The sequence below is a fragment of the Perna viridis genome, chromosome 10, assembly GCF_037379345.1.
Source record: "Perna viridis isolate PV_CMFRI_1.1 ecotype Kerala chromosome 10, ASM3737934v1, whole genome shotgun sequence".
In the NCBI taxonomy this organism is placed as follows: Eukaryota; Metazoa; Mollusca; class Bivalvia; order Mytilida; family Mytilidae; genus Perna; species Perna viridis.
In genome coordinates, this window is record NC_142454.1 from 33,938,472 (window position 1) to 33,953,969 (window position 15,498).

The window sequence follows — 15,498 nt, forward strand, 5'->3', positions numbered from 1 at the left end:
TTACCCTATATTTAAAAATCAAATATTTAAAAAAGTGCTTGTCACATTTCACTGAAACTTTGCAAATGCATTCAGTATGTGTGTAGGAAGATACCTGTATAGTTATATATTTTTTCTAAGACAAAAAGTGACTCTTTAGGTTACAGACCACCAATTCAACCAATGAGCATTCGGAACGTACGCAAAAATAGTCCTACGCAAAAATTACCCCTGTTCCTCATAGTGCTGTGAAAAAAGTTCTCATCTTATTTAAAAAATTTAAACAGTTTCTGAAAGGAAAAACATTTCTGTACATTTTATAGGTGCATTTTGCTTCTTGTGATGTGAAGCCTAATCTCCATAATGATTTTTAAATATACCCCTATCTTGTGAAAACACTGGGATTTCCCATGCTATTTATAGACCCTTCACTTCCGGTGACCAGTACTGCACTGCAAGTCTGCTAACCCCACATGCCATTCTGAGGATTGTGAGCTGACATATGTAGAATCATGCTGATATATAGTCCTCTGCAGGTTAAAGTTAAGGTAAAGTCCAGAGAAGCCATTGAATATTGTGAAATTAGCATAGAAGCCTATGGAAAGTGGAATTAGTGGTTTTTAGCCTTAAGCTGAAGCCATGGCAAAATGAAAAGTTTCTTGAAATAGCTTTAAACTACTTGAAGATCTTGTTAACTTTGCCATGAGAGGAATACACTACAAAAATCCTTCAAAATATGCATTTTTTTAAGTTATAGGTCCAAATTATGGAAAATTGGTCTTTTTGGCTGATTTGTATGTCCTATCTTGTAAAAAGTGTAGAAAATTTAGTAAAAATATCAAATATTAAACTTTGAGGGCTATATTTACCTAAATATGGTGGTAATAAGCACTTGAAATCAAGTTTTGTGTAGATTTGAGCAAAAATTAGGTTAGAAATGAGGAAAAACTCACTTTCATTACTGCGGTTAAGGCCATATCAGCATTCCCCTATGGCAACATGGAAAATCCATTATTGAGTACTTTTTTTGCTTTAGGTGCCCTTTACTGGTCATGTTTTAATGTGAAAACACTGTATTTACAAATTTAAAGCCAAATATATCACCTTTTGTGAAAATTTAAAGATTTAGGATTTTTGACATGTGATCAAGAAAAAGGGGGAGGCATGTCAGAAATAAATTTTTAAAAATAGACCAATTTCTCAGAAAATGATTACTTTTAAAACTATTTCTTCATTAATATTGTTAAAAAACAAGTTGTGATTGATATTTTTTATTTGAAAAGTCAGAAAAAGTTCTTTGCAAATATTTAATGCATTTAAGTATGGTAGAATATTGTCACTTTTTTGCTCGCACAACTTGGTTACCCTATATTTAAAAATCAAATATTTAAAAAAGTGCTTGTCACATTTCACTGAAACTTTGCAAATGCATTCAGTATGTGTGTAGGAAGATACCTGTATAGTTATATATTTTTTCTAAGACAAAAAGTGACTCTTAAGCTGAAGCCATGGCAAAATGAAAAGTTTCTTGAAATAGCTTTAAACTACTTGAAGATCTTGTTAACTTTGCCATGAGAGGAATACACTACAAAAATCCTTCAAAATATGCATTTTTTTAAGTTATAGGTCCAAATTATGGAAAATTGGTCTTTTTGGCTGATTTGTATGTCCTATCTTGTAAAAAGTGTAGAAAATTTAGTAAAAATATCAAATATTAAACTTTGAGGGCTATATTTACCTAAATATGGTGGTAATAAGCACTTGAAATCAAGTTTTGTGTAGATTTGAGCAAAAATTAGGTTAGAAATGAGGAAAAACTCACTTTCATTACTGCGGTTAAGGCCATATCAGCATTCCCCTATGGCAACATGGAAAATCCATTATTGAGTACTTTTTTTGCTTTAGGTGCCCTTTACTGGTCATGTTTTAATGTGAAAACACTGTATTTACAAATTTAAAGCCAAATATATCACCTTTTGTGAAAATTTAAAGATTTAGGATTTTTGACATGTGATCAAGAAAAAGGGGGAGGCATGTCAGAAATAAATTTTTAAAAATAGACCAATTTCTCAGAAAATGATTACTTTTAAAACTATTTCTTCATTAATATTGTTAAAAAACAAGTTGTGATTGATATTTTTTATTTGAAAAGTCAGAAAAAGTTCTTTGCAAATATTTAATGCATTTAAGTATGGTAGAATATTGTCACTTTTTTGCTCGCACAACTTGGTTACCCTATATTTAAAAATCAAATATTTAAAAAAGTGCTTGTCACATTTCACTGAAACTTTGCAAATGCATTCAGTATGTGTGTAGGAAGATACCTGTATAGTTATATATTTTTTCTAAGACAAAAAGTGACTCTTTAGGTTACAGACCACCAATTCAACCAATGAGCATTCGGAACGTACGCAAAAATAGTCCTACGCAAAAATTACCCCTGTTCCTCATAGTGCTGTGAAAAAAGTTCTCATCTTATTTAAAAAATTTAAACAGTTTCTGAAAGGAAAAACATTTCTGTACATTTTATAGGTGCATTTTGCTTCTTGTGATGTGAAGCCTAATCTCCATAATGATTTTTAAATATACCCCTATCTTGTGAAAACACTGGGATTTCCCATGCTATTTATAGACCCTTCACTTCCGGTGACCAGTACTGCACTGCAAGTCTGCTAACCCCACATGCCATTCTGAGGATTGTGAGCTGACATATGTAGAATCATGCTGATATATAGTCCTCTGCAGGTTAAAGTTAAGGTAAAGTCCAGAGAAGCCATTGAATATTGTGAAATTAGCATAGAAGCCTATGGAAAGTGGAATTAGTGGTTTTTAGCCTTAAGCTGAAGCCATGGCAAAATGAAAAGTTTCTTGAAATAGCTTTAAACTACTTGAAGATCTTGTTAACTTTGCCATGAGAGGAATACACTACAAAAATCCTTCAAAATATGCATTTTTTTAAGTTATAGGTCCAAATTATGGAAAATTGGTCTTTTTGGCTGATTTGTATGTCCTATCTTGTAAAAAGTGTAGAAAATTTAGTAAAAATATCAAATATTAAACTTTGAGGGCTATATTTACCTAAATATGGTGGTAATAAGCACTTGAAATCAAGTTTTGTGTAGATTTGAGCAAAAATTAGGTTAGAAATGAGGAAAAACTCACTTTCATTACTGCGGTTAAGGCCATATCAGCATTCCCCTATGGCAACATGGAAAATCCATTATTGAGTACTTTTTTTGCTTTAGGTGCCCTTTACTGGTCATGTTTTAATGTGAAAACACTGTATTTACAAATTTAAAGCCAAATATATCACCTTTTGTGAAAATTTAAAGATTTAGGATTTTTGACATGTGATCAAGAAAAAGGGGGAGGCATGTCAGAAATAAATTTTTAAAAATAGACCAATTTCTCAGAAAATGATTACTTTTAAAACTATTTCTTCATTAATATTGTTAAAAAACAAGTTGTGATTGATATTTTTTATTTGAAAAGTCAGAAAAAGTTCTTTGCAAATATTTAATGCATTTAAGTATGGTAGAATATTGTCACTTTTTTGCTCGCACAACTTGGTTACCCTATATTTAAAAATCAAATATTTAAAAAAGTGCTTGTCACATTTCACTGAAACTTTGCAAATGCATTCAGTATGTGTGTAGGAAGATACCTGTATAGTTATATATTTTTTCTAAGACAAAAAGTGACTCTTAAGCTGAAGCCATGGCAAAATGAAAAGTTTCTTGAAATAGCTTTAAACTACTTGAAGATCTTGTTAACTTTGCCATGAGAGGAATACACTACAAAAATCCTTCAAAATATGCATTTTTTTAAGTTATAGGTCCAAATTATGGAAAATTGGTCTTTTTGGCTGATTTGTATGTCCTATCTTGTAAAAAGTGTAGAAAATTTAGTAAAAATATCAAATATTAAACTTTGAGGGCTATATTTACCTAAATATGGTGGTAATAAGCACTTGAAATCAAGTTTTGTGTAGATTTGAGCAAAAATTAGGTTAGAAATGAGGAAAAACTCACTTTCATTACTGCGGTTAAGGCCATATCAGCATTCCCCTATGGCAACATGGAAAATCCATTATTGAGTACTTTTTTTGCTTTAGGTGCCCTTTACTGGTCATGTTTTAATGTGAAAACACTGTATTTACAAATTTAAAGCCAAATATATCACCTTTTGTGAAAATTTAAAGATTTAGGATTTTTGACATGTGATCAAGAAAAAGGGGGAGGCATGTCAGAAATAAATTTTTAAAAATAGACCAATTTCTCAGAAAATGATTACTTTTAAAACTATTTCTTCATTAATATTGTTAAAAAACAAGTTGTGATTGATATTTTTTATTTGAAAAGTCAGAAAAAGTTCTTTGCAAATATTTAATGCATTTAAGTATGGTAGAATATTGTCACTTTTTTGCTCGCACAACTTGGTTACCCTATATTTAAAAATCAAATATTTAAAAAAGTGCTTGTCACATTTCACTGAAACTTTGCAAATGCATTCAGTATGTGTGTAGGAAGATACCTGTATAGTTATATATTTTTTCTAAGACAAAAAGTGACTCTTTAGGTTACAGACCACCAATTCAACCAATGAGCATTCGGAACGTACGCAAAAATAGTCCTACGCAAAAATTACCCCTGTTCCTCATAGTGCTGTGAAAAAAGTTCTCATCTTATTTAAAAAATTTAAACAGTTTCTGAAAGGAAAAACATTTCTGTACATTTTATAGGTGCATTTTGCTTCTTGTGATGTGAAGCCTAATCTCCATAATGATTTTTAAATATACCCCTATCTTGTGAAAACACTGGGATTTCCCATGCTATTTATAGACCCTTCACTTCCGGTGACCAGTACTGCACTGCAAGTCTGCTAACCCCACATGCCATTCTGAGGATTGTGAGCTGACATATGTAGAATCATGCTGATATATAGTCCTCTGCAGGTTAAAGTTAAGGTAAAGTCCAGAGAAGCCATTGAATATTGTGAAATTAGCATAGAAGCCTATGGAAAGTGGAATTAGTGGTTTTTAGCCTTAAGCTGAAGCCATGGCAAAATGAAAAGTTTCTTGAAATAGCTTTAAACTACTTGAAGATCTTGTTAACTTTGCCATGAGAGGAATACACTACAAAAATCCTTCAAAATATGCATTTTTTTAAGTTATAGGTCCAAATTATGGAAAATTGGTCTTTTTGGCTGATTTGTATGTCCTATCTTGTAAAAAGTGTAGAAAATTTAGTAAAAATATCAAATATTAAACTTTGAGGGCTATATTTACCTAAATATGGTGGTAATAAGCACTTGAAATCAAGTTTTGTGTAGATTTGAGCAAAAATTAGGTTAGAAATGAGGAAAAACTCACTTTCATTACTGCGGTTAAGGCCATATCAGCATTCCCCTATGGCAACATGGAAAATCCATTATTGAGTACTTTTTTTGCTTTAGGTGCCCTTTACTGGTCATGTTTTAATGTGAAAACACTGTATTTACAAATTTAAAGCCAAATATATCACCTTTTGTGAAAATTTAAAGATTTAGGATTTTTGACATGTGATCAAGAAAAAGGGGGAGGCATGTCAGAAATAAATTTTTAAAAATAGACCAATTTCTCAGAAAATGATTACTTTTAAAACTATTTCTTCATTAATATTGTTAAAAAACAAGTTGTGATTGATATTTTTTATTTGAAAAGTCAGAAAAAGTTCTTTGCAAATATTTAATGCATTTAAGTATGGTAGAATATTGTCACTTTTTTGCTCGCACAACTTGGTTACCCTATATTTAAAAATCAAATATTTAAAAAAGTGCTTGTCACATTTCACTGAAACTTTGCAAATGCATTCAGTATGTGTGTAGGAAGATACCTGTATAGTTATATATTTTTTCTAAGACAAAAAGTGACTCTTTATTAAGCTGAAGCCATGGCAAAATGAAAAGTTTCTTGAAATAGCTTTAAACTACTTGAAGATCTTGTTAACTTTGCCATGAGAGGAATACACTACAAAAATCCTTCAAAATATGCATTTTTTTAAGTTATAGGTCCAAATTATGGAAAATTGGTCTTTTTGGCTGATTTGTATGTCCTATCTTGTAAAAAGTGTAGAAAATTTAGTAAAAATATCAAATATTAAACTTTGAGGGCTATATTTACCTAAATATGGTGGTAATAAGCACTTGAAATCAAGTTTTGTGTAGATTTGAGCAAAAATTAGGTTAGAAATGAGGAAAAACTCACTTTCATTACTGCGGTTAAGGCCATATCAGCATTCCCCTATGGCAACATGGAAAATCCATTATTGAGTACTTTTTTTGCTTTAGGTGCCCTTTACTGGTCATGTTTTAATGTGAAAACACTGTATTTACAAATTTAAAGCCAAATATATCACCTTTTGTGAAAATTTAAAGATTTAGGATTTTTGACATGTGATCAAGAAAAAGGGGGAGGCATGTCAGAAATAAATTTTTAAAAATAGACCAATTTCTCAGAAAATGATTACTTTTAAAACTATTTCTTCATTAATATTGTTAAAAAACAAGTTGTGATTGATATTTTTTATTTGAAAAGTCAGAAAAAGTTCTTTGCAAATATTTAATGCATTTAAGTATGGTAGAATATTGTCACTTTTTTGCTCGCACAACTTGGTTACCCTATATTTAAAAATCAAATATTTAAAAAAGTGCTTGTCACATTTCACTGAAACTTTGCAAATGCATTCAGTATGTGTGTAGGAAGATACCTGTATAGTTATATATTTTTTCTAAGACAAAAAGTGACTCTTTAGGTTACAGACCACCAATTCAACCAATGAGCATTCGGAACGTACGCAAAAATAGTCCTACGCAAAAATTACCCCTGTTCCTCATAGTGCTGTGAAAAAAGTTCTCATCTTATTTAAAAAATTTAAACAGTTTCTGAAAGGAAAAACATTTCTGTACATTTTATAGGTGCATTTTGCTTCTTGTGATGTGAAGCCTAATCTCCATAATGATTTTTAAATATACCCCTATCTTGTGAAAACACTGGGATTTCCCATGCTATTTATAGACCCTTCACTTCCGGTGACCAGTACTGCACTGCAAGTCTGCTAACCCCACATGCCATTCTGAGGATTGTGAGCTGACATATGTAGAATCATGCTGATATATAGTCCTCTGCAGGTTAAAGTTAAGGTAAAGTCCAGAGAAGCCATTGAATATTGTGAAATTAGCATAGAAGCCTATGGAAAGTGGAATTAGTGGTTTTTAGCCTTAAGCTGAAGCCATGGCAAAATGAAAAGTTTCTTGAAATAGCTTTAAACTACTTGAAGATCTTGTTAACTTTGCCATGAGAGGAATACACTACAAAAATCCTTCAAAATATGCATTTTTTTAAGTTATAGGTCCAAATTATGGAAAATTGGTCTTTTTGGCTGATTTGTATGTCCTATCTTGTAAAAAGTGTAGAAAATTTAGTAAAAATATCAAATATTAAACTTTGAGGGCTATATTTACCTAAATATGGTGGTAATAAGCACTTGAAATCAAGTTTTGTGTAGATTTGAGCAAAAATTAGGTTAGAAATGAGGAAAAACTCACTTTCATTACTGCGGTTAAGGCCATATCAGCATTCCCCTATGGCAACATGGAAAATCCATTATTGAGTACTTTTTTTGCTTTAGGTGCCCTTTACTGGTCATGTTTTAATGTGAAAACACTGTATTTACAAATTTAAAGCCAAATATATCACCTTTTGTGAAAATTTAAAGATTTAGGATTTTTGACATGTGATCAAGAAAAAGGGGGAGGCATGTCAGAAATAAATTTTTAAAAATAGACCAATTTCTCAGAAAATGATTACTTTTAAAACTATTTCTTCATTAATATTGTTAAAAAACAAGTTGTGATTGATATTTTTTATTTGAAAAGTCAGAAAAAGTTCTTTGCAAATATTTAATGCATTTAAGTATGGTAGAATATTGTCACTTTTTTGCTCGCACAACTTGGTTACCCTATATTTAAAAATCAAATATTTAAAAAAGTGCTTGTCACATTTCACTGAAACTTTGCAAATGCATTCAGTATGTGTGTAGGAAGATACCTGTATAGTTATATATTTTTTCTAAGACAAAAAGTGACTCTTTAGGTTACAGACCACCAATTCAACCAATGAGCATTCGGAACGTACGCAAAAATAGTCCTACGCAAAAATTACCCCTGTTCCTCATAGTGCTGTGAAAAAAGTTCTCATCTTATTTAAAAAATTTAAACAGTTTCTGAAAGGAAAAACATTTCTGTACATTTTATAGGTGCATTTTGCTTCTTGTGATGTGAAGCCTAATCTCCATAATGATTTTTAAATATACCCCTATCTTGTGAAAACACTGGGATTTCCCATGCTATTTATAGACCCTTCACTTCCGGTGACCAGTACTGCACTGCAAGTCTGCTAACCCCACATGCCATTCTGAGGATTGTGAGCTGACATATGTAGAATCATGCTGATATATAGTCCTCTGCAGGTTAAAGTTAAGGTAAAGTCCAGAGAAGCCATTGAATATTGTGAAATTAGCATAGAAGCCTATGGAAAGTGGAATTAGTGGTTTTTAGCCTTAAGCTGAAGCCATGGCAAAATGAAAAGTTTCTTGAAATAGCTTTAAACTACTTGAAGATCTTGTTAACTTTGCCATGAGAGGAATACACTACAAAAATCCTTCAAAATATGCATTTTTTTAAGTTATAGGTCCAAATTATGGAAAATTGGTCTTTTTGGCTGATTTGTATGTCCTATCTTGTAAAAAGTGTAGAAAATTTAGTAAAAATATCAAATATTAAACTTTGAGGGCTATATTTACCTAAATATGGTGGTAATAAGCACTTGAAATCAAGTTTTGTGTAGATTTGAGCAAAAATTAGGTTAGAAATGAGGAAAAACTCACTTTCATTACTGCAGTTAAGGCCATATCAGCATTCCCCTATGGCAACATGGAAAATCCATTATTGAGTACTTTTTTTGCTTTAGGTGCCCTTTACTGGTCATGTTTTAATGTGAAAACACTGTATTTACAAATTTAAAGCCAAATATATCACCTTTTGTGAAAATTTAAAGATTTAGGATTTTTGACATGTGATCAAGAAAAAGGGGGAGGCATGTCAGAAATAAATTTTTAAAAATAGACCAATTTCTCAGAAAATGATTACTTTTAAAACTATTTCTTCATTAATATTGTTAAAAAACAAGTTGTGATTGATATTTTTTATTTGAAAAGTCAGAAAAAGTTCTTTGCAAATATTTAATGCATTTAAGTATGGTAGAATATTGTCACTTTTTTGCTCGCACAACTTGGTTACCCTATATTTAAAAATCAAATATTTAAAAAAGTGCTTGTCACATTTCACTGAAACTTTGCAAATGCATTCAGTATGTGTGTAGGAAGATACCTGTATAGTTATATATTTTTTCTAAGACAAAAAGTGACTCTTTAGGTTACAGACCACCAATTCAACCAATGAGCATTCGGAACGTACGCAAAAATAGTCCTACGCAAAAATTACCCCTGTTCCTCATAGTGCTGTGAAAAAAGTTCTCATCTTATTTAAAAAATTTAAACAGTTTCTGAAAGGAAAAACATTTCTGTACATTTTATAGGTGCATTTTGCTTCTTGTGATGTGAAGCCTAATCTCCATAATGATTTTTAAATATACCCCTATCTTGTGAAAACACTGGGATTTCCCATGCTATTTATAGACCCTTCACTTCCGGTGACCAGTACTGCACTGCAAGTCTGCTAACCCCACATGCCATTCTGAGGATTGTGAGCTGACATATGTAGAATCATGCTGATATATAGTCCTCTGCAGGTTAAAGTTAAGGTAAAGTCCAGAGAAGCCATTGAATATTGTGAAATTAGCATAGAAGCCTATGGAAAGTGGAATTAGTGGTTTTTAGCCTTAAGCTGAAGCCATGGCAAAATGAAAAGTTTCTTGAAATAGCTTTAAACTACTTGAAGATCTTGTTAACTTTGCCATGAGAGGAATACACTACAAAAATCCTTCAAAATATGCATTTTTTTAAGTTATAGGTCCAAATTATGGAAAATTGGTCTTTTTGGCTGATTTGTATGTCCTATCTTGTAAAAAGTGTAGAAAATTTAGTAAAAATATCAAATATTAAACTTTGAGGGCTATATTTACCTAAATATGGTGGTAATAAGCACTTGAAATCAAGTTTTGTGTAGATTTGAGCAAAAATTAGGTTAGAAATGAGGAAAAACTCACTTTCATTACTGCGGTTAAGGCCATATCAGCATTCCCCTATGGCAACATGGAAAATCCATTATTGAGTACTTTTTTTGCTTTAGGTGCCCTTTACTGGTCATGTTTTAATGTGAAAACACTGTATTTACAAATTTAAAGCCAAATATATCACCTTTTGTGAAAATTTAAAGATTTAGGATTTTTGACATGTGATCAAGAAAAAGGGGGAGGCATGTCAGAAATAAATTTTTAAAAATAGACCAATTTCTCAGAAAATGATTACTTTTAAAACTATTTCTTCATTAATATTGTTAAAAAACAAGTTGTGATTGATATTTTTTATTTGAAAAGTCAGAAAAAGTTCTTTGCAAATATTTAATGCATTTAAGTATGGTAGAATATTGTCACTTTTTTGCTCGCACAACTTGGTTACCCTATATTTAAAAATCAAATATTTAAAAAAGTGCTTGTCACATTTCACTGAAACTTTGCAAATGCATTCAGTATGTGTGTAGGAAGATACCTGTATAGTTATATATTTTTTCTAAGACAAAAAGTGACTCTTTAGGTTACAGACCACCAATTCAACCAATGAGCATTCGGAACGTACGCAAAAATAGTCCTACGCAAAAATTACCCCTGTTCCTCATAGTGCTGTGAAAAAAGTTCTCATCTTATTTAAAAAATTTAAACAGTTTCTGAAAGGAAAAACATTTCTGTACATTTTATAGGTGCATTTTGCTTCTTGTGATGTGAAGCCTAATCTCCATAATGATTTTTAAATATACCCCTATCTTGTGAAAACACTGGGATTTCCCATGCTATTTATAGACCCTTCACTTCCGGTGACCAGTACTGCACTGCAAGTCTGCTAACCCCACATGCCATTCTGAGGATTGTGAGCTGACATATGTAGAATCATGCTGATATATAGTCCTCTGCAGGTTAAAGTTAAGGTAAAGTCCAGAGAAGCCATTGAATATTGTGAAATTAGCATAGAAGCCTATGGAAAGTGGAATTAGTGGTTTTTAGCCTTAAGCTGAAGCCATGGCAAAATGAAAAGTTTCTTGAAATAGCTTTAAACTACTTGAAGATCTTGTTAACTTTGCCATGAGAGGAATACACTACAAAAATCCTTCAAAATATGCATTTTTTTAAGTTATAGGTCCAAATTATGGAAAATTGGTCTTTTTGGCTGATTTGTATGTCCTATCTTGTAAAAAGTGTAGAAAATTTAGTAAAAATATCAAATATTAAACTTTGAGGGCTATATTTACCTAAATATGGTGGTAATAAGCACTTGAAATCAAGTTTTGTGTAGATTTGAGCAAAAATTAGGTTAGAAATGAGGAAAAACTCACTTTCATTACTGCGGTTAAGGCCATATCAGCATTCCCCTATGGCAACATGGAAAATCCATTATTGAGTACTTTTTTTGCTTTAGGTGCCCTTTACTGGTCATGTTTTAATGTGAAAACACTGTATTTACAAATTTAAAGCCAAATATATCACCTTTTGTGAAAATTTAAAGATTTAGGATTTTTGACATGTGATCAAGAAAAAGGGGGAGGCATGTCAGAAATAAATTTTTAAAAATAGACCAATTTCTCAGAAAATGATTACTTTTAAAACTATTTCTTCATTAATATTGTTAAAAAACAAGTTGTGATTGATATTTTTTATTTGAAAAGTCAGAAAAAGTTCTTTGCAAATATTTAATGCATTTAAGTATGGTAGAATATTGTCACTTTTTTGCTCGCACAACTTGGTTACCCTATATTTAAAAATCAAATATTTAAAAAAGTGCTTGTCACATTTCACTGAAACTTTGCAAATGCATTCAGTATGTGTGTAGGAAGATACCTGTATAGTTATATATTTTTTCTAAGACAAAAAGTGACTCTTTAGGTTACAGACCACCAATTCAACCAATGAGCATTCGGAACGTACGCAAAAATAGTCCTACGCAAAAATTACCCCTGTTCCTCATAGTGCTGTGAAAAAAGTTCTCATCTTATTTAAAAAATTTAAACAGTTTCTGAAAGGAAAAACATTTCTGTACATTTTATAGGTGCATTTTGCTTCTTGTGATGTGAAGCCTAATCTCCATAATGATTTTTAAATATACCCCTATCTTGTGAAAACACTGGGATTTCCCATGCTATTTATAGACCCTTCACTTCCGGTGACCAGTACTGCACTGCAAGTCTGCTAACCCCACATGCCATTCTGAGGATTGTGAGCTGACATATGTAGAATCATGCTGATATATAGTCCTCTGCAGGTTAAAGTTAAGGTAAAGTCCAGAGAAGCCATTGAATATTGTGAAATTAGCATAGAAGCCTATGGAAAGTGGAATTAGTGGTTTTTAGCCTAAAAAAGAATGACTGATATGTTTTTTTTTCCTTTTTGAAATAACCGTAATGCCCGTGTTGCACACTTTGAAATAACATCATTCGCAAGTGTAGACCACGTGCTTGAAGTTACCAACAGCCATTCCTTAACTGTCTATTCCACTGTTGTAGGATATTTGTTGTGATATTGGTTGGGATTGGAGTGGCTTGGATTCCTCTGATACAGAACTCACAGCAAGGACAATTGTTCCTGTACATTCAAGCCGTCACTGGTTATTTAGCCCCTCCTATATGTGCTGTATTTTTGTTAGCAGTGTTCGTACCTCAAGTAAACGAACAGGTGATTTGACAACTATTATTTCTTTTTTTTCCAATATTTTGAATATAGTAATTTTTTTAAAATATTAAATTGATTGTCAAAACTCAAATACTTTAACGGGCACGTCGCAGAATTAAACATCAAAATATTAAAACACATGATGGTGTTCAGTGACATGCTATTTCTTGGGGTTTGAGATACATGTTTAGATACATACCATGTTGAGATAATATTAGAAATGAGATTATACTATAAGAAAGTTTAAGAATATTGTCATTTTCACACAAAGTAAAAAAAGTAAGCACATTGAATAAACTAATAGATGGCTTGATCAGAATCACGAACGATAATCTGCTTATGTTTCTATATGAAAATCCGAGCAGGCAACTTATTGATATTTTGTATATACATGTAAATCTATATGACTTTTGTATAAACAGTATCTTTCCCCAAAAATTTATATTTGAACAGGTTTCTGTGTAATTTTATATAAATTATTATTTAACTATGCTCCTCTGGCTGTTTAGGGTGCATTCTGGGGGATTGTATGTGGCCAGATAGCCGGTATCATTCGAATGGTATTGGATTTTGTATATCCCAAACCTAAATGTGGAGAACCAGATACAAGACCGGAAGTTATAGCCAAAGTACACTTCACTTACTTCTCTGCAGGTCTCTTGTTCTTTACAGCAATTTTAGTAGTTGTCTTCAGCTTACTGTCCAAAAAAGAAAAGGTAATTAACGAATTCAATTGATGAAAATAATTTTGAATGCGGCAAAAGAATAAATTGTCGGATTATTCTTAGAACACTGAAGTTAATTTTTGCATTGCGGGTACGTTTATAGGTACACTTTTTTCGAAAGTCCACAGCACTGTAATGACCGAATGGTTGTCTAAAACACTCTCTCCAAAAAAAAACAAAAAAAAAACGTGCCTTCCTATTGTTCATTTGCATCTAAGAAAAGTTATAAAAAATCAAAATAAAGAAACATAAAGCATAACGCCCGAGTTTAACATGGTCTATAAGTCGAGGATTCAATTTAACTTTTCAAAATTATGAACATAATTTACTTATCAAAATTCATTTCAGGGACGACCTTTGACATTCTGGTCCTCTCCAAGTGTGAAAGCACCACCAACAAAACCTATTTACAATTTTCAACATGACGAAGAACTCAGGAGAGAACAACTTTCTGAGGTTAGAACATCGGTTAGGCAGAGATGGTCACTTGTTGAAAAATCCCCACATACGAACAAAGGCTTTGAAATGGAAGAAATAAATAAAATAGAACTTACTCAATCTTATATGAACGATGAAGACGACGAAAGTTCGTCAGGTAAGGGAGGCGATATGTATTATAGTTCGGATGATCGAAACGTGGATGAGAACAGGTATACTGTTCCCGCAGACGGAGATACTAAAAACACGGATGAAAATCAGTACAATGAAATAGTAACGGAATCAGTCAAACAGGAATCAATCAAACAGGAACCAGAAGAAACTTCTAAAATTGTAGGTTATAAAGTGAACGAACACGATAGTAATACATCAAGTACTGCAAGTCTTCATGAAAAAGATGACTCGGGATCTTTTGACGATCACGTCAAATTCAGAGATGAAGATGATACTGAAGTCGTGAAACGTAGAAACCCTGTTACGAAGAAAAATAGTAAAGTTTGGAAGCGTGAATTCGAAAAGCAACCACAATGGCAAAATTTTGTGATGGAATTTTCAAAGAGACTGTCGGAAGTAAACAGCGACAAAGGTAAAACGTCAATAAATGCAAACCCTATGAAAGGTAAAAATATTTTACGACCTAGTTCCAGACCAGTTAGCTTTCAAGCTCCCAAAACACCAGAGCCAGAGATAGAAATCAGAAAACAAAAAGAACGATTAAAACCAACAAAACAAGATCACACCAGAGTTTCTGAGGAACCAGAGAAACAGAAAGAACAGCAGGCTCAACCAGAGGAAGCACCACCAGTTTATGAGGATACAGTATCACAAGACATCAAGGTCAATATGGAACCTAGTGGTAGGGACGACTATGAGGAGTTACACCAGCCGAATCCCTCTGGTGCAGTTGAAGGTGGGTAAAATGTGTTCAAATAAGATAAATAAATCAGTGTTAATAATCACACAAATCCCACATGATTACGATTTGCCTTCACATTTTTTAAACATCCCAACCCCGCTTGCAAAATTGAGATAAAAGTGATGGGGTGTCCGTCTTTCCGTCCGTACTTCCGTTACACAGAAGGGTACCCACCTATTTTCCACAACTCAACTTATACAACTGAATGGAATATAAAGTAGCATTCACAGAATTATCAGTACGTACCCTCGTTGTGCATCTCCTCTTTAGATTTTTTATCGAGCGTGATGTCATTAATGAATATATACAATACGGTACACACCTTTTATCCGAAACTGCTCCCCTAAATCACTGCATGGAAATTAAAGAAACTTTCGCATATTGTTTATTAAATATTTAAGATATACACCTCTTAAGATTTTGGGTTTTTTTCCATAGCAAAATATGAACTTTTCCTTATATTAAGAATAGTACCCGTTCCTTTTCCGCAATTTCTCCTACACCAC

The 15,498-nt window shown here is 32.1% G+C and overlaps 1 protein-coding gene across 3 annotated transcripts in view; it reads left to right on the forward strand.

Moving 5' to 3' along the window:
• LOC148605515 (sodium/glucose cotransporter 1-like) overlaps nucleotides 1-15,498 on the forward strand; it is a 66,780-nt gene that overhangs the window by 48,468 nt on the left and 2,814 nt on the right. For all 3 annotated transcript variants that reach the window (XM_088548632.1, XM_088548633.1, XM_088548631.1), the window contains 3 exons: nucleotides 12,748-12,916; nucleotides 13,423-13,629; nucleotides 13,987-14,986. In XM_088548632.1, the coding sequence (XP_088404758.1) occupies nucleotides 12,748-12,916; nucleotides 13,423-13,629; nucleotides 13,987-14,986 (1,376 nt within the window). The remainder of the gene's footprint in view (nucleotides 1-12,747; nucleotides 12,917-13,422; nucleotides 13,630-13,986; nucleotides 14,987-15,498) is intronic.